The sequence below is a fragment of the Nannospalax galili genome, unplaced genomic scaffold (genome assembly GCF_000622305.1).
Source record: "Nannospalax galili isolate Female #2095 unplaced genomic scaffold, S.galili_v1.0 scaffold358, whole genome shotgun sequence".
NCBI classification, from domain to species: domain Eukaryota; kingdom Metazoa; phylum Chordata; class Mammalia; order Rodentia; family Spalacidae; genus Nannospalax; species Nannospalax galili.
The window spans coordinates 37,363-60,839 of NW_008340434.1; the positions used below are offsets into that span (position 1 = coordinate 37,363).

The following is a 23,477-nucleotide window of genomic DNA, read 5'->3' on the forward strand; positions in this document are numbered from 1 at the left end:
TTATACTGAGTACAATATTGTATAACTGTATTAATTCAACTGTAAACCTAAAATTTTACAGCCAGTTTTGAAAGACATGCATCTTAGCCCTGGAAATTGTTATTGAATATGTCAATGCTGTTGTAATGAAATGCTTCTTCTAAGTATGTGGTTATTAAATAAATAACTTTTTTAAAAAAAATGTAAAAAAAGGACCTTAGCAACTGTCACTTGTTGGGGACCCCTGTTGTGTAAAGTAGCAGTTTCTCCATGTCTGGAAAGCTCACGGGCGCGGATTCAAATGCAGAGACTCCTTTTTCAGCAGGGTGCTTTCCTGGCATCTTCCTGACTCATCTTTTGAAGCAGCCATCACAGAAACATGGCCTCCAGCTCTGGAAACTGCCAGCCTTTCCTGTGTGATTTTCAGACAGCCTGGCAGCCTGGCAGGAGCCCACCTCTACATGTAAATAAGGGAACCCACAAAGTACCTATCAGCTAAGGTTTTCACCACTACCCCCTCAGTATAAATAATAATTGGAGCTGGATCACCAAGACTTGGAGCCAAGCAGAGTCAGGAGAATAAAGTAGCTGTATCACTGAGATCAGAGCTGAGTCCTGTGTCTCACTGCCTACAATCCAGTCTCCCCGGGGGCGCGCTATCCTTCCACCCCGCACCTTCCCGCGTGATCCAGCGGCCAGTGGATTTCACATCTCGAGGAAATGCACGGGTGAAATTAGGGCGGAACTCGACCGGGCCAGCCCGGGTAGCAGAGGGACCCACAGTGGAGAAGCAGGGGCCCGCCAGCAACACAGAGCAGATGTGCTGTGGGACCCGCCACCTTCCAGGTGCGCGCACGGGACCGGCGCCTGGCGCCCCGGGATCCCTGCGCACTCCATAGTCACTCACTTCTCTTGCTGCGGGACCCGCCGCCTTCCAGGTGCGCGCACGGGACGGCGCCTGGCGCCCCGGGATCCCTGCGCACTCCATAGTCACTCACTTCTCTTTGAAGGATAAATTATTCAGGGCTGGGTTCGGCCCACAGTCCAGTGTTAAGTGTGCTTGCTGAGAGAACATGAGCACCTCAGTCTGGAGTTCCAGCACCCCACAAACAGGCCACACACACTGGTTACCCCATGCTGCTGCTGCTGGTGTATGGGAAACAGGAGGATCCTGGGGCTTACCAGCTGCCAGTCTAGCCTAAAAACAAACTCTAGGTTCAGCGAGGGACGCTGTCTCAACAGAATAAGGAGCAGAACGCTAGAGAAACGCACCTGACATCCTCCTCTGACCTCCACGTGAGTGGACACACGCTCTGCTGAGCACACACCTGCACACATCACATACATATTATTTAATGTGTCATGAATATATTTTTCAACACTGGTTTATCCTCCCCTAATCTCAAGGATAAGGCCAGTAGTTGAGGGATACTTGAACCTCACAGGGCATGGGGAATATGCTGTGTAGGCAGGGGGATAAGGAGTGTAAGGTTAGCCTGAACTACAAAGAGCTCAAGGCCAGCTTGGACTACATCGTGTGACCTAAAAAAACAAAAGCCTAAATTAGTGAACAGAGTAAGTGAATGAATAGCTTTTTTAAGGTATTTATTTGCTTTTTGTTTATATTTTATTTATGTATGCATTTATGTATTTTTGAGATACCACATCATGTAGCCCAGGTTGGCTTCTAACTGGATAGGAGGCTGAAGATGACCTTGAACTTCTGATCCTCCTACCTCCCCTCTGAGTTCTGGGATTACAGGTTTATGGCACCATGCCTGGTTTATGTGGTACTGGGGCTTGTATCCAGGGTGTCATCCCTGGTAGGCAAGCGTGCTACCGACTGAGCTACATCTCCAGCCCTCAACCTGATCTTTACAAGTATTTTCTAATTCATTAATAAAAATTCCTTTGTTGTATTTTTAAAAAATATAGATTTTTTTTTTTTTACTTTGTGTGTGTGTGTGTGTGTGTGCGCGCGCGCGCGTGCGTGCACGTATGTGCCTTGGCACACATGTGGAGGTAAAAGGACAACTTGCAAGAGTTGCTTCCTTTCTTCCACCAACCTGGGTCATGGGGATTGAACTAAGGCCACTAGACTTGGCTGTAAGCACCTCTATCCTGTCAGACATCTCACCAGACCTGGAATCCTTTTTGATTTAGACTCATTTTGTTTACTCCAGAAGCACCATTGAAATATCTATCCTTCCAGAAAATAAAATTCTCACTAGAGTAACCAGTTCATCATCAGAGACGGAGATTACACTTGGAGCACAACTCAGTGTTTTGGCTCTCACAGTTTGCTCTACAGATTTTCCTTCCTTGTAAATCAGGGTATTGCAACTTAATCAAGCACTGTTGCGGACACTGTACTTGGGAACATAACACTGATGCGCTCCTTCGTGTTAAAGCACAGGAATAGTTTTCTGATATAACAAAATTCTTACTTGCTCTTAATTTATGTGCAGTGTCATTTAGGATGTGTCTTGGACAAGAAGCAGTTCTTCAACCTCAAACATGTCCCAGTTGAAAAATTTTGGTTTTGTTTTTACCTTTTTGATACAGGGTCTCACTATGTAGGCCCAGCTGGCCTAGAATTCACTATGTAGACCAGGCTGGCCTTCAGCCTCACAGAGAACCACCTGCCTCTGCCTCCTGAGTGCCGGATTAAAGGAGCGCCACGACACCCAGCTGAAAAACTCTTGACAAAAAGCAATTCTCATTTCCTGAGGGGAGTGGGAGAGCTTCAAGACCCCAACGCGTACAGTTAGACTGGAGGGGAGAGGAGACGGATGCTGAATTGTTATAGCAACATTATAGGAGGGAAACGAAATTCCAAGGGGGGCGTAATTTTTCCCCAATCCTCTTGATTTTTCAACCAATAACACAATGAACAGGTTTCCCTTGGGCAGAATTTTGAATCTCCACAACCTGGTTTGTCCAGGGCTAGATTTCATTGGTGACAGTAATCTCATCAGTGACATTGCCGGGTGAACAGAATTGCTCTTCTGCTAGCCTGAGACAAAGCTTTCACACAGGAAGGCCATAAACAGCTTCCTTCAGGTCCGACTTTCGTGATGAGCAGAGCGAGGATGGTGAGGCATTAACACGGAAGACTGAATGCAGTACAGACCTGGTCACACAGAATCTGCTCAGGCCGAGTGGAGGGTCACATGGCTCTGACCGGGAAGCTTCTAGAAGTAACAGCCTTGTTTTGCTTTGCATCATCTAAGTTCTTTTTCTTTCCTAAACAAAAAACTCACTCTAGAGAAGGGAAGGCGAGCCAGACCGGGGGAATTCTGGGGTACACTGTGGATATTAAACCAAGACTGAAAGCCGTAAAAGAAAATGTAGGTCGTGTGTTAGGAAGACAGGACAGCAACCACAGACAGACTAAAGGGTGGGATTCCAGTCCAATGGAAAACCCAGTCACGTTGGAATTTCTGTCCAAATTCAAATATTTATTTTTCTGCGCAGGTTTTACATGAATGTAAGTACACCATGTATGTGCACTGCCTATGGTGGCCAAAAGAGGATGTCTGATCCTACTGGAGTTACGGATGGTTGTGAGCTGCCACGTGGGTGCTGGGAATTGAGCTAGGTCCTCTGCAAGAGCAGCCAGCGCTCTTAACTGTGGAGCCATCTCTCCAGCCCCCAATTCCTCAGCTAAATGTTAGGCAGTTATAGAGTTAATCTAATGGAAGTGAAATACCGTTTTGTTTAAAGTCCTCTGTTCCAGGCACTTTATATTTGAGTCTCATTTTTTCCTGACAACTCTTCCATGGGAAAAGCATCAAGAGCTCTATTTATAGATGAGAACGCTGCTTTGGGGTTTGATGCACCTGCCCAAGGTCAAGAAGGGAGCCAATGCTTGCAAGCTTGACTCTGAAGGACTGGGTTTCTGCTACTAGGCCACGTATTGATACAGCATCCAGTATTCTATCATAAGATCAAGAATTTATTTCTGCCACTTGCATATGGGACAGAGAAATTCCCTAGTTTCCTTCCTTCTGAAATGCTGCTGTTTTGATACGGTAAAACGACAGCAGGGGCTGGTAAGATAGCTCAGCTGGTTATGGCATTTACCACAAAGCCTCGTGACCTGAGTTCAAGCCTCAGAACCCACATGGTAAGAAGGAGAGAACAGCCTCCCACAAGCTGTCCTCTGACCACCACACACATGCTATGGTACACATGCACATGCATGCACATACACACACATATAAAATAAATGTACAAAATCAAAGTATAGAAGGTAAAAATCTGCCTGGATAACTACAGCGTTCTGAGAGAACACAACGACCTTATGCTATTTGTTTTGTGGGTTTTCTCTCTCCTCCCGTCTTCCCTCGGGTCGAGTGCCACTTAGAATTCTAAGCGATGAATATGTCTATCAATTCACAATGGCCTCCATCAGTCCATCAGTCAGCTACCTTTCAATCCATCAATCACATATGTTTTCTCTCTCTCTCTCATCTCATTGGCAATCTTCTCCTTTGAATTTTTAGCTTAATCTTTTATGGTCTGCCTCACAGACTATAATATATATTCTAACCAATCATAACCTGAGTAGCACTGTACTATACAGTAACATTAATCTTATAACTGTTATACATTGAAGTAACATTATCCTACTTCATGAATAGTGTATTACGATAATTCTGTTAGGAAATTCCATTTAGACTACTTGTTTCAATTTGGGAGTTATAAATATGGCATGGTTTTACATATATTATAAATCTCACAACGGGGGACTAGAGAGACAGCTCAGTGGTTAAGAGAACTGGCTGTTCTTGCAGAGGACCTGGGTTCGGTTCCCAGCACCCACATGGCAGCCAACAACTGTCCGTAACTCCAGTTTCGGGGAATCCAACGGCCTCTTCTGTCCTCCATGGGCATTGCATGACAATAGTGCACTTACATACATGCAGGCAATACATTCATACACATAAAATAAATAAGAAATTCTCACAGTGGAATGATTTGTTAGGATTGACTTTTATAGAACGTAAAAGAATATTATATATGATTATAAATTTCATAAAATTAAATGGTTGACATGTAAAGGTAATTTTTAATAGATCTTATAAGATGTTACATGTTTAAAAATTCAAATTAAGCCTTAGAATGAAAACCAATAATGAGTTATTTATTTATTCTAAGTCTGTTTTAAGAAAGGGGCAGAATCAAGATGATCACAGGAGACTGCGGTGGGGTATGTGGGTGTCTACTTGGTATTGAGATATTTCAAAGGAGTTAGATGTCAGTATTACCAAGATACTTCAGGGGAAAATGGGGAAAAGTTGGATGTCTGCACCTGTGACCAATCAGCAGTTAGTTACAATAATTAACTGTCCTGAGCCTGCTCTTTAGGCTTTTCAAGAGAAGCAGGAAGGCGGGAAGGTGGTATTTCACCCATGACACCGCCATTCCTATTCAGCAAGGTAAACGGGCAAAAAAAAATGTTTTTTGGTCTTTTTGAGATGGGGTCTCTTGGCCCAGATTCATATGGAGACCAGGCTGGTCTTGAACTCACTATGGAGACCAGGCTGGCCTCGAACTCACAGAGATCCACCTGCCTCTGTCTCCCAAGTGCTGGGATTAAAGGCGTACGCCACCACGCCCAGCGGTAAATGGGCTTTCTGACATGGTGTAAAAAACATTAGGGGAAAGAAGAGAAGGGCTCTCCTATAGTCTAAGAGCACTGCAACTGTCAAAGACATTCTTTCTTGCAAAGCGGACACTAAGGGCATTTTATAATTACATCTTTCTTTTAAACTTAAACAAATATTCTCAATTAACTTTCAATAGTTTTAATATTTGGGTTTTTGTTGTTTTTCAATATATATTTTAAACTGAATTTTGTGCATTTCATATAAAACATCTTAATCCAGTCGAAGAGCACTGCAACTGTCAAAGACATTCTTTCTTGCAAAGCGGACACGAAGGGCATTTTATAATTACATCTTTCTTTTAAACTTAAACAAATATTCTCAATTAACTTTCAATAGTTTTAATATTTGGGTTTTTGTTGTTTTTCAATATATATTTTAAACTGAATTTTGTGCATTTCATATAAAACATCTTAATCATATTTAGACCTCCTGCCCTATGTGCCCCCTCCCCACCCCCCCTCCACTGGATTTCATGCATTCTGTCATATACTCCTATTGAGTCAAGTCTGTTTCTCCAGGTGTCCCTTGGTGTGAGTTCATCTACTGGAGTCTGATCAGCCTATCCAGCATCACTCCCTTAAAAAGACCAACTCTCCCTCACTCAGCAGTGATCAGTAGTCCCTCGGCTAAGGTGGGGGCTTCTTACTGATTTCCCCAGTTCTACGCTGGGTTTTTGTCTGGTTTGAGTTTGCATGGGTCTTGTACACGCTGTCACCACTGCTGTAAGTTCATATGAGCAAGCTCCCAGAAGCCTGGAAAATTACTTCCTTGTGGACATGCACCACCCCTGGCTCTTACAGTCTTTCTGCCCCTCTTCCACAATGGTCCCTGAGCCCAGGTTGGGTGGGGTTTCATAAAGGAGTCCTATCCAGAGACACGCACTCTGCAGACTCTTATTCTCTACATTTTGGGCAGTTGTGGCTTTCTGAGTTAATTGCCCTCTGTTGCATGACGAAGCTTCACTGGTGACACTTCTTAAGGGCAATTCAAAACTACATCTTTCTTTTTAATTTAAACACTCTCAATTAAATTCCAATATTTGAGTTTCTATCGGCTTTTAAAATTTTTTATTTTTACTTTGTGTATGTGTGTTTTGCATGCATACATGTAAGTGCACCACATATGTTCAATGCCTGCAGAGACGAGAAGAGGGTGTTTAATTCTTTCTAACTGAAGTTGTAGAAGGTTGTTGGCTGCCATGTGGGTGCTGGGAACTGAACCTGGGCTCTCTACAAAAGCAGTCAGTGCTCTTAACTGCTGAACCATCTCTCCAGCCCCTGTCATTTGCTTTTTGAGATGGGGTCTCATGCAGCCCAGTCCGATCATCAACTAACTATGTAAAGTAGGTTCACCTTGAACTCCTGATCCTTCTGCCTCTACCTCCCAGGTGGTGAGATTACGGGTGTGTACACTACGCTGGGTTAAGTTCCCAATATTTGTGACAGAAAATGAAAACTATCAATACATTTCGTATGATAGGAAGAAATACTTTCCCTTTAGTCTTGATTCACGTAGAAACCTGTACTTCTACCCAAAGTTCATGTCAACATTCTTAGAACTCTGAAGTGGAAGTGGTATTTCAAAATCACTATTTTAAAATCATCTAAGAGAGACTTTTATGACTTGCTTTCTGCAAACGTATGTTTAGCTAGGACAGCTGCGTTCCTGAGACTGTAAAGGGTGGCGGAAGTTCCCTTGGACTTCTTTTCCTTTGTTTTAAAGTAAGAAATACAACCAGTAACATTCTTGGAAAGATGTGGGGTAAACTTTTGATGTTACAATGTCTCTGACAGACATCCCAGGATAGCAGGAACTTATTAATCCTCAAGTTGGAGGTATTCTGAAGCTCCTCCCCCATCTGCCTCTACATAAATGCCTTTTAACTCTTATATGAGAACTGGATGCCATTGATGTCAGGGAGAAAACTTACAGCACCATAGGACCAGTGCCCAGTGAAGTCCAGTGAGCCTTCCTGACAATGACTGTTAAGGAGTATATCGTACATCAATATGTACAGCAAACACTTACCAAATATCCAGTGTGTGCTAAGTTCTACAGTACAGCCAATGAGATGAACATGTGTATCTCTGTGTCAAGACATGGCTCTGTGTGCAAAGCCAGAACAGTGGAGTGTGCGAGCACAGGACCTGGGCACATTGCTAGGAAGGATGGAAGGGAGGGGCAAACTTAGAGCAGCATTCTGGGAATTAGAGCATTGTGCTTATGGCTGCATCTTTTCTGACTTTGCAGATGTAAACACCACCGACGTTATAATTAAATGGTGAGAAGTTAGCGAAAAGAGAGAATTTAACACTTAGGAGGGTTTTGGAATAAGGGATATATTGAGTCTCTGACTGGGCTTGGAATTGACGCAAGAGAAATAAAAACGGGAAGAGACCATCTGTTGGAAAATGTGGTTCTTTAACAGGTTCCAAACATTCATGCTAGCTTTAAAGAGAGCTAGAGTTCAGAAACAGAGGACCATCCTCAGCAAAGCATCTTAGGCATATGAACACAGCCACTGAGATCTTGTTGAGTAATAAACAAACATCATAAAGCATTTTAAATGCACATGGTGCATACAGACCAGATCTAAAGTGCTGCCCTGTGAGTGTTCATATCCCCACCACCCCCACCTTTGTCACAGAAGCATCCTGTATACTCCAGGTTGGCTACAGACCAAATGGTACCAGTCAGCCAGATGGTGCTGGGAATTGGGTAAAAGCTTTCTTGAAATCAAATAAACAAAGACCTGAAGACTCTGGTGTAGCAGATCCTTAATAGACTGCAGAAAGATTTACGAGTAAGTATCTTGAATTTTATAGTATCTCTTTTCTTTTACATCCCCACAGTGTTGAGGATTTAATCTAGTCTTTCGTGTGCTGGGCACGTGGTCTACCACTGAGCTAGATCTGCAGCTTTGATTATTCTTTGTGTGTGTATGTGTGTGTTCACATGTATGTGGGTGTATGTCTATGTGTGTATGCAGAAGTCAGAGGCTGATGTTCAGTGTCTCCCTCAAATGCTCTCCATCTTATATATTGAGGCTGGGTCTCTCACTTGAGCCCAGTCAGTCTAGCTAACCAGCTTGCCTGGGGAGCAAGAACACAGTCTCCACCTCTGTGTTCTAATACTGCAGGACTGTCCAGCATTTATGGGGATCCAGACTCTGGTTCTTACTCTTGCTTGAAAAGTGCTTTACCCACTGAGCTAACATTCCCATCCCTAATTATTAAAGCTACAACACCCAGCTGAGCAGTATGTGAGATCGTAGGAACGGCTCACTGTCTGCACTGGGGAGGAAATGAGGAAGGAGGATGAACCTCCTGTCAGGTCACACTTGCTGGTCACATTTAAGGCTAGAGAATAAGCCCTTGTGCCAAATTAAACATAATAAAGACACAATAAAATGCATGCTCATTCTGCTTTTCTAAACCAGGAAGATCTTGCTCAGCTCCCTGTGAGAGGACTCTGATCAGCATTCAGGCTTCAGTTCCTAGAAGATGGTCCAGGTCAGTAACCTGGGCAGGAAGCAGAGCCCCAAAGAAGAGGTTCTTTCCAGAATTGGCCTCTGAGATGAGTCAGGAGATGCTGGTCTCTGGCCAAGGACAAGTGTCATGGCTTAGACCTGTTGTATGCAACGAGGCGGCCACCAGAGGAGGACATGCCTAGAGGTGGAAATAGGCAGCAACGGCCCATTTCCTCATAAGCTCCACTGGCCTGGGTGGTTACAACTTCCACTGATGGACAGTTCTGTTTGTAGACTCGCCCCACAGACTTCCGACACTGTGGCTGCCTCCCTCTTTGCCATCCACATGCCCTCATAACTCCAGCAAGCGAGAAGGGAGTCTTTATGAGGATGGCACATGGCTCACGTGTGGGGTTCATGCTTCACTCTCTTCCATTCCATCTGCCAGGAATGCAGTCTGTGTGCACCTGAAACCATCCCCCAACCCACTTTACAGAGGAAAAAGACAAAGCAAGACGGGCCGTTCTACTGTGACTCCACGTTTCTCCTTCACATCCGTGCCTTTCAAACTGAAGGAAAGTAAACCCAAGGCAGAACCCAACGGGGCAGTAGCAAAGAAGGCTCCACCTCTACTGACAGTACCCAGGAGGCAAGGGGCAAAGACAAGGAGCCGCCTAGATAGTCTGCCGAGGTAATCATCTCAGTCATTGATTTATCTATCAGAAGAACTTTGATGTGCATCTCCTGTAACACAATAAGCGCCCCCCTCGTGGTCCGAATGTGAAATGCCCCCCACAGGCTTCTGTGTTGGGCCCTTGGTTCTCAAATGTTGGTGCTTATTGGTAAAGTTGTGTAACCTTCAGAAGGCGGGGCCTCATTGAAGGAAGTGGGTGACTTGGGATGGGCCTTGTGGTTCCACAGCCTACCACCACTTCCTGTCCGCTCTCTGCTTCTGGTCCTTCTGAGATACCAGGAGGTGAGAAGTCCAGTTACATACACGTCCTTTCATAGTGGAGCTGCCTGCCACCACGCCTTCCCCCATGACGGCTTGTATCCCCCGTGACGACTGGTATCTGCCCCCCACCCCCCATGACGACTTGTAGCCCTTCTAACCGTGAGCCCGGTTAAACTCTTCCCTGCTTAAGCCGCTTCTTCTCAGGTACTTGGCCACAGCAATGGAAAACTAACGCACCTCCATGTGCACCTCCTGGGTGTTTGAGATGAGAAGTAATTTTGCTCTTCACGTGTTTGAAGATTGTATCAAGAGGAGGAGAAACAAGGTCATTTTCCATCAACTACCAGCAGAAATCCCAGCAGATGGCCAGGCACCTCACGCTTCTCTTCTTGGCTCTGGAACCCTCCTTTCCCCTTACACGAATTCATTTCTGCTATTTAGAAACAATCCTGCTCCACTTTTACAAATGATGCCCTTCCTCTTTTCCTTCCCACCCGGGCCACAGCCCATGCTTAGCAGAGGACTTGCCATTGACAGCAATGACTTCATGTACTGACACTTCCTTACTGAGACATGCCCTGGTCAGTTCAGTAGATTGTTCTCTGGTGACACTGTCCTTCACGGGAACCTTTCTATTCTGCATTTCCCTCTCTAGTGAGCTTATTGCTTTTCAGGTTCAATAGTCACCAGGAAATGGAGACACTCAGGGCTGGGCTGGATTAAGGGCAGAGTACAGATAACAAACCAGCCCATAGCCTCATGGCAGCTTTAGAAAAATGCTGTCTTCCTCTTTGACCTACTCCCACAGCTGAGGAGACACTCAGTATTCATTTACTGTTTGAATGTATTAATGTCATGAACAGTAAATCAGAGTACAAGAGGAATCAGCTTGGGTTGCCAGACTGATTTTAGAAACATGGAGATCAGGATTCTTGGAAGCGGGACGCCCAGGACTGCCAGGGTACAGTAACAAGGCGGGGGACCCACCTAAACCCCTTTGACAAATGGATGCTTAGGGTGACACCACCTTTTTATTAGACTGGCTCTTGCTCAGATCTCATAATAAACACGAGAAATGTGGAAAAAGAAAAGTCCTTTGCTAGGAGTTTAGTAGTAACTGCGGCTCTGAGGTGCACTCACGACTGGGATTTCTGGCCTACATCAGGCTGACAGAATTGCCAAACATCTTGGTCACTGTGGCAATCCCCCAGAGGATAAGTCGTTCTTTTAATCTTCGGAAGGCAAAATTCCAAACAGAAAGGTTAACTAGTTTACCTAAGTCAGCTTGCTGAGCATAGAGCCTGGATTCAAACCAGATTCTGAGTCTCAGCTCTTTCTGGGACCCATAGGCCTCGTATCAAATAAACAACACACTGCAGCACATGCAAAGTCGGCCACCACCATTTTTACAAAATAAAAACAGCATACCATATGCACCTAGCGAGGCATATTTGTGTGTTTTGAAATTTTTTAATTAAAACTTTTAGCTGTGAAAAACAGAAGTTCTACCCTCAAAGTAATTTTTAACTGTGTGGTCCATTATATTTACGTTGTGGCTAGACCTGTTTTTTTTTCTTACTGTTGTTTTTCTTTCAATCTGACAATCCATTCCCAGACAACTCCCCATCTCCCTCTTCATCCTGGCAACTACAATTCTGTGTTTTATTTCTATAATATTTCTTCTTTGGAGCTGGAGGTTGAACCTAGAGACTTATGCATGCTAAGCCCATCCTTTGTGGAGCTACACAGGCAGTCCCTTTCCATGATTCTGACTCTAGATAACTCATCTAAGTAGAATCATGGCCATTTGTCCTTAAGGGACTGGCTTATTTTACTAAATGGACTCCTCAAGGTTCATCTGTACTGTGGTAAGTTATTCTTTTTTATGTGTATGTGTATGTGGGTGGGTGCACATATATGTGTTTGTGCACGTGTGTGTAGCGGCCAGGGACTGACACTGTATGTCTTCAATCACTCTCCACCTTACTTTATGAGATGGGATTGCTCACTGAGGCTGGAGCTCGTCAATCCTGCTAGACTGGCTGGCAGTGAGCTCCGGGAAGCCTCCTGCTCCTGCCTCCCCAGAATTGGATTCCAGGTCCTCGAAACCAAGCCCAGGCTTTGGTGCTGGGGATCTGAACTTAGGTCTTCATAACTGTGCCACAAGCACATCACTGACGGAACCACCTTCATCTATTAACAGACATTTGGGCTACTTCCAGATTTTTGACAATTTTAAAAATATTTCAGCAGACGTAAGTGTGGAAATGCCTCTTGGAGACCCTGCTTTTTAATTCTTCTGAACATGCACCTAGAAGTGGTAGTCCTGTTTTTAATATGTGGCTGTTTTAACATCCAAGCTGTTTTCTATTACTGGTATACAATTTCATATTACTGCCAGCAAGACAGAAGAGTAGATACAGTTTTTCATAGGGCACCTGCAGCCTTGGCATCAAAATGACCCAACAGCTCAGCTTTAAATGTCAATTAATTCATTTTTTTTTATCTATGTGTATGTGTCCGTGTGTATGTGCACATGTGTGTAGAAGCCTATGGAGACCAGAAGAGAGTAAGCAGGAGATTTCCTGGAACTGGAGTTACAGGTGGTTGTGAGCTGCCCAGTGTGGGTGCTGGGAACTGAACCCCGGTCCTCTGCAAGCAGCAAAGACTCTTAACTGCTGAGTCATCTCTCTAGCCCCTCAAGCCATTTAAAAAAAATTATTTATTTTGTTTTATGTGTATGTTTTGCCTGCATGTATCTAAGTGCACCCATGCATGCAGTGCCCTCCGAGGTCAGAAGAGGACATTGGATCCCCTGAAACTGGAGATACAGAAGGTTGTTAGCAGCCATGTGGGTGCTGGGAACTGAACCCCAGTCCTCTGCATGAGCAGCCAGTGCTCTTAACTGCTGAGCCATCTCTCCAGCCCCATCTCAAGTGATTCTTGAAGATCTAACTCAATTCAATAAAGCCAGTAGACCCGGGACCTTGTTCCTATACTTAAAGCCAGACACTCTCTAAGCTGTACTAATGATTACAGAGTGGGTTACCAACCCACCCTGAGGATAAACGCAGGATCATTTTCCAAGAGATAGCAACAAATCAAACACAAATCAAACCAACATGTACTCTGCGAAGAATCAGGGAGAGCACTTCTACCTCTGGAAAACAGGAGCAGCCGTGCACACGAGTGGGCTTACCCTGGTTTTGGCGTCGATCTTTGCTCCCCGGTCAAGCAACAGCTTCACCATATTTGCATTTCCTCTTTTTGACGCGACGTGTAGAGGAGTGATGTCATTCTGTGGAGCAGAAAAGTCACCCGAGTAAGACTCTTCGTTTAAGCAGAACATTGTTTCGTAAGTGTAAACCTCTTTTTTCCTTTCCCCTGTTCAAACACATAGTGCAGACAGTCTATTTCTGACATCTCTCTCTGACAGCTACTGTTTTCAAAAACAGACTCAGAATTTGAAGGGAGGCTGTCCGGGGGATGGGGTTCAAGTTTATTTATTTTAGATGCTGGTGGTGACTGAGAGAGGAGATGACATTTCATCTACAAAAATCTTACGTTTTTAAGTCAACGTGTTTTCCTACAAAATGTGTGATGCTGAGCACAGCGGTCAGCGAGGGGTTGACTGAGAGGTGCCTGACTGGGTCAGTCCAGAGAACATAAAGGCACGTTGGGGGCTCAGAGCTTTCCTGGGCTCAGTGGGAGCTGTGGATTGCAACGAGAGACAACATCCATGAAATGGGAACACCTGTCCTTTGCCAGGAATGCCCTAAAGGTGCCCACAAGCATCCTCAGCAATTCCTTTCCCCATGCTTTGACTGCTGTTCTAGACCATCAAGGAAATCTATGTACATACTGAAAAGAATTCCCATTTTGTTCTCTTACTGCTGCTAGCACTAAAGTTTAGAGCTTGTGGATCACAAAGATCCAGCAAGATCATAAAGAACAGGTTCACAGCAAGTATGTGTTTATAGTTTGCAAACAGACACAATAGCTACCAGGTATCGATCACTTCCTGTTCATGAGGAATTGGACTGAACTCTTCCAAGTTTCTGTGGTGCTGGCACTGGACTCAGGGCCTCAAGGTTAGGCTAGGCAACCTCTCCACCACTGAGCTGGGTCTTCAGCACCTAAGCTCTTTTACAATCTCACTTAGTCCTCAAAATCTTTACATTACTACACACAACCTGCCTTGCAGTCGCCATGTACAGAAAGGGCTGACAGAAGCAGGACTGAATTTTCAAATGTATTTATTAAATGTCTATATTAAAATTTATCCTTTGACAATATACGTACACATATACAGCACACTTTGATCACATTCAGCATTATTCACTTATCCTGTCCCACTCCCACACCTTCTTCCCAGCATGCCCCTCTCTTGCTTCCAAGTCTTCTGTGTGTGACTCGCTGTACCTGATTAGGGTCACTTGCACAAGCATAGGTGGAAGGTCATTTAAATGTTCAACCTCAAACGTGATTAAAAACAAAGCATCTTTCAAATAGTTTTCATTTATTTTTATTTTCTATGTATGAGTGTTATGCCTGAGTGTATGTAAGTGCACCCGTGTCATGCAATGCCCGTGAAGGTCAGAAGAGAGCATCAGATCCCCTAGAACTAAAGTTACAGACAGTTGTTAGCCACCATGTAGGTGCTGGGAATCGAACCCAGGTCCTCTGCAAGAGCAGCCAGTGCTCTTAACCACTGATCCATCTCTCCAGTTTCAACAAAATACCTTATAATGAAAAATTCTAAGTATACAGTTTGAGGAAAAATAACAGTGAATTTCAGGTCCTTCTTATCCAGATTCAATAAATATCAAGCTTGGGGTGGGGCATGTCGAGTGCCCGTGTAGCACACACAGGGCCCTAGGTTCAAGCCCTAGCTTCCCAACCTTCAACCAATCAGCCATTTGCTTCTACCCACATTGTTTTATCTTGCTGAAGGAACTCAAGGAGAGAAAGAACATCCCATAAGTCCATAAACTTAATAATTTCTCATGGAAAAGGGTGTGTATTTATTCTCTTTCTTCTGAGATGGGGTCTTGCTAAGTAGCTCAGGCTGGAACTACAGGCCTGTGCCACCATGCTTGAATAGGTAAGGATGACGAGAGAGAGAGAGAGAGAGAGAGAGAGAGAGAGAGAGAGAGAAACACAAAGCTGTAAGCACAAGCACCACCACAGCATCTCAAACACTATCTGTGCCCAGCTTCTGTTATCTCCAAGCATCTCAGTTGGTCTTCATGCTGTATTAGGTCTGAGGTCCTTGATATCACTTTCACTCCCCAGAGCTTGCTACACTACCTTTTTTTCTATATCTGCTCATTTATTGAAGAAACCTTATAATCTAGTCTATAAAAGCTTCCACCAACTGGGTCTGACTGACTGAACTCTCAGGGGTTAACACATCCATTGCACCTGTGTCTCCAGCAAACGTTTCTACTTGAACTTTAAAAAAGATTTATTTTTATTTATGTGTATGTGTGTCTGGGTGAATGGATGACACTTGTGGGTGGGTACCCATGGAGACCAGAAGAGGGCGTTGGTTCTTCTGGAGCTGGAGTCACAGGCAGTTGTGGGCCTGCAGGGTAAGCAGTCTATTACTGATCCACATCCCCAGCTCCCAGGCAAACATTCTGTGCACAGGGCCACATAGCCAAATCTTGCACTCTGTAAGCCACATCACCTGTGAGGCAGAGGCTTTCACCCTGTCACAGCAGCACAAATCATCTATAAACAAGCAAGAGTGTCCACGTTCTAAAAAACAAAGATCTACAAAACCAGGCAGTGGTCTGGATTTGGCCCAAGTGCAGCTGGTGGCTGGTCCCTGCTCTAGACCTACTGGCTTATGGCCAAGGGTTTCGGCTGCGTGTGACAGGTTATAAGAGGAGGACGTGAAGCCAGGTGACCAGCACTGCATGTGCACTGGTCTTCACTGTGAGTCAGAGCAGGCAGGAGACCCTGGTGATGCTTAGGCTGTGGGATTTGTTTGTTCTGAGTCCAGCTGTAGGCTGCTCTGAGAACCTGGTGGCACAGTCTCAATGAATCTAGTCTTCTGCCAGCAGGTGGAGCTAGGGTTACAGGAACAGTCCAGCAGGCGCTCACTGAGCCCGAGGGGGACATGACACAGACTCCCCAGTTCTGGGGGTTTATTAGGGCTCAGCTGCTATTGTCCCTTAAGGAAGTGGCTTTCCCCAGGCTGAGAAGGTCTTAATGAACCTCATCTCAGCAGGCGGATTAGTGAGAGGCACTGGGCCTCCTTTGTTTTCTGTTTCTCGCTTCATAGGCCACATACAAACAGGACCTGGAACTCTACCTGGTCTTCCTACACCCCTCTGGCCTCTCCTAGGGGAAGGCTTTATATTTCTAAAACTGCTTAAGAGTGTTGTAAAGGGAGAGAGCTCGGTTGGTAAAGTGTTTGCTGTGCAAGCACAAGGCCATGAGTTTGATCCCCAGGACCCACGTAAAAAGGCTGGGTGCGATGACACCCTTATAATCCCAACCCCGGGGGCACAGAGAGGCAGATCTCTGGGCTTGCTGGTCAGTCAGCCCCACATAACTGGCAAGCCCCAGGTCCCAGTGACAGACTCTGTCTCAAAAAAACAAGGTGGGCAGGTCCTGAAAAACAAAACCAGATGTTGACCTCGGACATCAGCATGTACATGTGCACATGTGCATTATGGACACATACAAACAAGCTTGCACACCTCTACCCGCTCCCCCTACCCCAGTGTTGTAAATGGCTTACAGATCTATATAACTCAATTTTATCCTTACGACTTCCAACGGACAGCATAAAAGTCAATCCATTTGGTAAAATGAGACTTTGGTGCAAAATGAGACAGAACTGATCTATGATTTGCCGATTGAGAAACAGCTTATTGGTGGCTAAGGCAGGATCGTACCTGTCAGCAGACCCTCTCACTGAGATAATCGTAGGTAGAGACCAGAATGTCTCTGACTAAAGACTTGCTTCTTGCGAGAAGTTTCCTGCTGATAGGCCTTGGGACACCTGTCACCTCTGAATCCCATAATCGCTGGTTTTGTCAACTAGGAGCCCATCAAGAGGGAAGGGCACCTCTGACCACTTAACGGACTATATACTGATTATTCAGTGAATGAGAACGGCTTATGCCCTACTGTGCACAGGGCCTGTCAAAGCAGACAGCAGCATACTGAAAGAGCACAATGATGTTAGAGATGGGAAGCCTCCTTTCAAAGAGCCCTTGCTTGCTGATGGTGTTGTGTAAGTTTGTGCAAACTTGCTGGGATGAAGAGCTGTGGGGGCTTAGATGAGAAATGACCCCCACGGTCTCAAGCATCAGACACCTGGTCTGCGGTTGATGGCACTGTTGGCAAGCAGGGTTCGTGGAACCTTTAGGAAGTGTGGTCTGGGCTTCCTCCAGCACTTCCTTTGCTGTTTCCTCTCTGTGGTTAAGACGCGAGCTCTCAGTTTCCCGCTTGTGCCGCCACACCTGCCGCTTTTTGCCTTGATCCCCGCCATGACGGACTCATCCCTCTGGAACTGTAAGCCAAATAAACTCTTCCCTAAGTCACATTTGGTCATGGTGCATTATCCCAGCAATAGAACAGTAACTGGGGGCCGGGGAGACGGCTAAGCGGCTAGGAGCACCCACTGCTCTTACAGAGGATCAGGTCTGGTTTCCAGTACCCACTGGGCACCCACTGTCTGTGACCCTAGTTCCAGAAGGTCCAACACCCTCTCTGACCTCTGCAGTCACTGCATACATTTCATTCACTTACATACATGCATGTAAAACACGCATACACGTCATTTTTTATTATTTTAGTAAAATAATTTATGTTTTTTAAATTTTATGTTTATGAGTGTATTGCCTGCATGCACGTAAGTGCACCCATGCCGTCCAATGCCCACAGAGGCCAAAGAGGGCATCAGAATTCCCTGGAACTGGAGTTATGGCAGGTTTTAACCCACTATGTGGGTGTTGGGAATCAAACCTGGGTCCTCTACAAGAACAGCCGGTGTTCTTAACCACTGAGCCATCTCTCCAGCCCACATAATTTTTTTTAAAATAAATGAAAGTGGCTTAACACAAGAGCTTTCACATCTGCAAGAAGAAAGTGGAGTTTGGGTGCCATAAGCGAGGGCTGAAACACGGGAGCAGTCCAGCCTGAGGCTGAGCACACTCCCCATGACAGGCTGGACCACATGAAGACTCCTGGCCCCACAGACCTAGCACAGAGTGACGAGCAACATGAGCCAACAGCGGGCCAGAGACTTCTGCTGCACCTCAGGTGTCCCAAGAGATGAGGGATGAGAACTGACCTAACGTGAATCTTTGGAGCCTAGGTACAAGGCATAAGCTGCCTGATATGGATGCTGGGAACCAAATTCAGGTCTTCTGCAAGAGCAGCAAGCATCCTTAGCTACCGAGTCATCTCTCTAGCCCAGTGTTTAACATTCTTAGCCACCGGGGAAAAGCGTATTTAAGATTACGAGATTCTATCTCACCCATTCAGAATGACCATCATTAAGAAAACAAATGATAACAAACGCTGGTGAAGATGAGACGGTGAAGGAGCCCCGAGAGCCTGCCGGAGGGAGCGTGAGCCTGCGGTCCACCACGGAAATCAATATTAGTGTCTCAAAAAGTGGAACATAGGCATGTAACCTGTCTGGACCACTCTTGGCATATACCCTGAGGACTGTAAGTCAACATACTACACACACTGTGCATCCGTTTCTATAGCCGTACTATTCTTAACAGCCACGTTATCGAATCAGCAAGGTGAATCAAAGAGTGAATAAAGAAAATGTGGCGTGTGTGTGTGTGTGTCCATGTGTGGTGTCCGAACGTGTGTGTGCTTGTTCACTCTGTGTGTGGGGAAGTCAGATGACAACTTGAGGTTCCAGTCCTTGCCTCTCCACCTTGATTGAGATGGACCTTGGGGCTCCTGGAGATTCTCCTTCTGTCTTCCACCTCCCTGTGGGGGAGCCTGTGCTCATGTCTGGCCTTTACACAGGTTCTGGGGATCTGAACTCACACTCTACTGAACCATCAGCCCAGCCTCCACAACAGAGCTTTATACAGCAGTGAAGAAAAATGAAACCACAGTGATTGCAGCAAAATGAATGTAACTTAAGCAAAATAAGGTAGACCAAGAATGAGGAAGGACCCATGTTCTCTCATTTGCGAAACTAAAACTGTGTATCTATAGGTCACAAAACTAGAAATGGGATCATGATGGGGCATATGTTAAAGGAAGTGAGAAATCGAGAGGGTAGTGAGGTGCATGCGATAGGCCAGCAGAAGTATGGTAAGAAAGGGAACCAGCTGCAAGGAAGGGCATACATGAAGAGGGCCTGGAGGGGAATGAAAGACAACGCCTTTTTATGATGACGTATGTATGATGATGTCATGATAAGACCCAGTTCTTTAATGCTAATCTAAAAAAATTAATTTAAAAAAATCTGGGCAATGTTGGGCATGTGTTTAGTCCCAGTTCTGGAGGCAGAGGCAGGGGGATCTCTGTGAGTTCAAGGGAAGCCTGGTCTACACAGTGAGTTCTAGGCCAGCTGGGGCTACATAATGAAACCTTATCTTAAAAAAAAAGATGGAATTTCAGCCAAGAGATGGAATTCCTAAGAGAGTCGACAGAAATACTTGATAATAAGAAAAGCCACATTGTCAGAACTGAAGAACTCCCTTGATCAGGTTCTTGAGTAGATAGCACACAGCTGGGCCAAGAACCAGACACTTAAAAGACTCAGTAAATTCTCCAAATAGAAATCTACTGAGAAAAAGGCACAAGCAGCTGTGGAACCCATAGAGAACGCAGCTCCACCAGACGAAAAATCAGACAGAGGAGAGGCCATGAGGTCCAGAATAGTCCCCAAACAATGAAAGAAATGAAACCACAAATCCAAGAAGTCCAGAGGACACGAAGCAAGATAAAGAAACATCAAACTGTACAGTAAGGCACAAATAGTTGCAAATGGAAATTAAAAAATTGAAAGTAGACACAGAGGAAAGCGATCATTTATTCCCAGCAGACCTCAAACACAAAAATGCAAAAGGAAATTCCTTAGACAGTAAGAATGTGCCACAGACAGAAAATTAGAAACAGGGGCTCTGAAGACAGCAAAAGGGGAAGGTCAATGCAAGAGGCAACTCACCATTATAGTGTAAGCAGTGAGTGAGCTGTGGGTTTGTGACGTACAAAAGAGTGAAATCCCACATGCTTAGGAAGAGGAATTAGAACCAGCCTGCCACTGGGTTCTTGTGTTTCATGTAAAGTGAAATGATATTTGAAGGGATACTTAAGATACTAATTACACAGGAAGTGTAATATATCGTTACACAAGAATCAAGACATAAACACAGCAGATTTACACACGGATATGGAGGCATTCTAAAGGACTAAGACATACCAACCAAGCGTCCTAGCTCCTGTGAGGATTGCAAATGTCTTGTGCCTCTTCATACTTTCCTAAATGTATCTAACACGGATGCTGGCACAGGGCACAGTGGAAAATGGGTTGCATTTTAATATCACCTAATTTGTAGCCCACCAGCACCATCTCTGTTTTGACTCCCACTACCTGTGTGTGGGTTTTTTGTTTTAAAATATTTTATTATTTTTGTGTGTATGCATATACAGCTGGCATGTATATAAGTGCACCCGTGTCGTGCAGTGCCCACAGGGGTCAGAAGAGGGTGTCAGATCCCCTGGAACTGGAGTTACAGGTGGTTGTTAGCTGCCATGTAGGTGCTGGGATTTGAACCCAGGTTATCTGCAAGACTAGTCAGTGCTCTTGACTGCTGAGCCATCTGTCTAGTCCCACCTGTAGTTTTTAAAAAAAGATTTTTATTTATCTTTATTTTATGAGTGTTTTGCCTGCATGTATGTAAGTGCGCCCCATGTGTGAAGGTACGCTGTGTAAGTGGAACGTCCTGTAGGGCACTCGCTACTGCATCTGCTGCTCAGTCCTGGAAAAGCCCAGGTCTGGAATTCTGAGTTCCTGCCACATCTTTTCAATTGAAGCATCCCAGGGGATGGTCACCACCCCTAAGGAGCACTCTCAGAGTGAGCACAGACTTCCGCCCATTTCATCTCATGACTATAAAGACATGCTCGGTTCATCATGTCTTGGTAGGACTGTCACGGACATGTGGGCTGAACTTTGTAACCCGCACAGGGCTGTCCCATGCACTGAGGGAGCCTGGGCCATTCTGGACCTCTCATCACATGCTAGTCATTGTGACAACCAAAAACGTCTCTGTGGGTGAACATGATCAAAGTACATTACGTGTGTGTGTGTGTGCGTGCAAATGTCATAAAGACACCTATTATGTTTAATAAATGGCAATAGCAAACAAAAATCCTGTACAGATTTCCAGACCCTCTGAGGAGAGTGATGCTCCCATATTCCCTAAGAGCCAGTGGCTCTGGGAGGACTGTGGGGAACACAGTTCTGAGAGAGGAGCAAAGCATCAGAGGTTGGCCACGCCACACCTTACCCACATCCTTTGTCCAGTGTGACTGGACGGCTAGAGCACCCAGCTGTTCTGGCTTACCCCCAATACCTCACACTGCTAATGGAGCACTTAAGCCACCTCTTAGCTTCTCCATGTACAACAGCAATGGCTCCCTTCCCCTGCAGGACCCAGGCCAGTGCCCCCCCCCCCCGCCCAGCTGACACTGCCCAGACTGCCCCTCCCCCATTCCTGTTCAGTTATTCCTCTTAATCCTTTTTCATCTTAGTGCTTTTTGACACTCCACTGGCAGGACAGACTCCAGTCCCTGCCTCTCTGCCTCGCCCCAGTCCATCTCTCCCTGTCTCTCTGTCTTGCTCACTTCACAGTGCTCTTTTCAACTATGCCAGTCCACACTGCTCTCCTTCTAGAACCTTGGCTTCAAAGTGAGAGAGCCAGCCAACAATCACTCATGCGCCCAGAGGCATGTACCACACACCCTCTGAGCACTGGGCTTTACAAGGTGCTCATCTCTCCCCTACTCCGGCTTCTCTGTGCTTTACATTCCTCAAACCACCGGGGAGAGTCTGCTGTTTGTTATTTTTCTTTTTTCTATTGCCGTGGAGGGACCTGTCCGCTGGAGGAGGAGCCCACGGCACGTCTGAGCAGATCCCAAAGTACTATCTAAGGACAGCCGGTGTGGAAAATATGCCGAGGGGTCGGCAGGTCAGGCCAGGGCGCAGCGGCCCAAGCACTCCCTGGATGAAGGAAAACTATAGCTAGCGAACGATTGTTTTTGGAAGTGCAAGCGGGGAAAACGAAGCTCTGCTGACTTTGTAAGACAATGTCGTTTCAGGAATTCCAAAGCAGGATTTCTTAGGTCACTGAGTTACATTCTCAGCGCAACATCATCACAGATGCCCCACAGGAAGCAGGGACCACAGTCCAGGAAGAGGGAAGAAACAATGCCTTCCAACTTCTGATTTTCTCCCTTCTCTCTGGCGTTCTCAAACTCTGTCATCTCTATTACCTCTCGTTTTTGTTAAAAGATTTATTTTTGTTTTAATGGGCGTGTGCTTGTATGTGTGTATTATGTACGTATGTATGCATAACACCTGTGTACCTGGTGGCTGTGGAGGCCAGAAGAGGGTGTTGGATCCCCTGGAACTGGAGTTAACAGTTGGGAGCTACGATGTGAACTGAACCCAGGTCCTCTACAAGAGCAGCCAGTGCTCTTAACTGCCAGGCCACCTCTCCAGCCCCCTGTACTACCTTCTTAAAAATTGACCACATTCTGACCTATACCATGGTAAACTGTACCCCAGACATTCTGGGAAGTGACATTTATGTGCCTCAGAGAACGGCTACCATGCCACTGGTTGGACTTGTGCAATGCTTTAAAAAATATTTTATTTATTTTATGTGTATGAGTGTATGTATATAAGTGCCTGCATGTATATAAGTGCATCTGTGTCCTGCAATGCCCACGGAGTCAGAAGAGCATGTCAGGCCCCCTGGAACTGGAGTGACAGTTGTTAGCCGCCATGTGGTGCTAGGATTCGAACCTGGGTCCACTGCATGAGCGGTCCATACTCTAATCCGCTGAGTCATCTCTCCAGCCCCTTGTGCCATACTTTTAAAGGGAGTCTGTCTTAAGAGTGTGTTTCTTCCTGGTTAAAGAGACAGTTGCAAAGATGGCAGGAGCTGCTGTTTGTGTTGTTGCCATATACCACGAGAGTGACAGTCATGGGTGACCTCCTTCAGCTGTCAGTGTCGTCATGTACCAGGGATTCTTAGTGAAGAGTGTATGGATCAGGGCCCTGCGGTCGCCAGCAGTGTGTGTGTGTGTGTGTGTGTGTGTGTGTGTGTGTATGTGTGTGTGTGGATCAGGGCCCTGCGGTCGCCAGCAGTGTGTGTGTATCAGAAACCTGTGG

General features: G+C 45.6%; 1 protein-coding gene across 1 annotated transcript in view; it reads right to left on the reverse strand.

Annotated features, from left to right (window-relative positions):
• Positions 1-23,477, reverse strand: part of LOC103736118 (ankyrin-3-like) — a gene marked incomplete at its 3' end in the record, with an annotated part of 74,567 nt that overhangs the window by 34,049 nt on the left and 17,041 nt on the right. Inside the window, exon 6 of the mRNA XM_017798829.1 lies at positions 13,278-13,376. Within this exon, the coding sequence (XP_017654318.1) occupies positions 13,278-13,376 (99 nt within the window). The remainder of the gene's footprint in view (positions 1-13,277; positions 13,377-23,477) is intronic.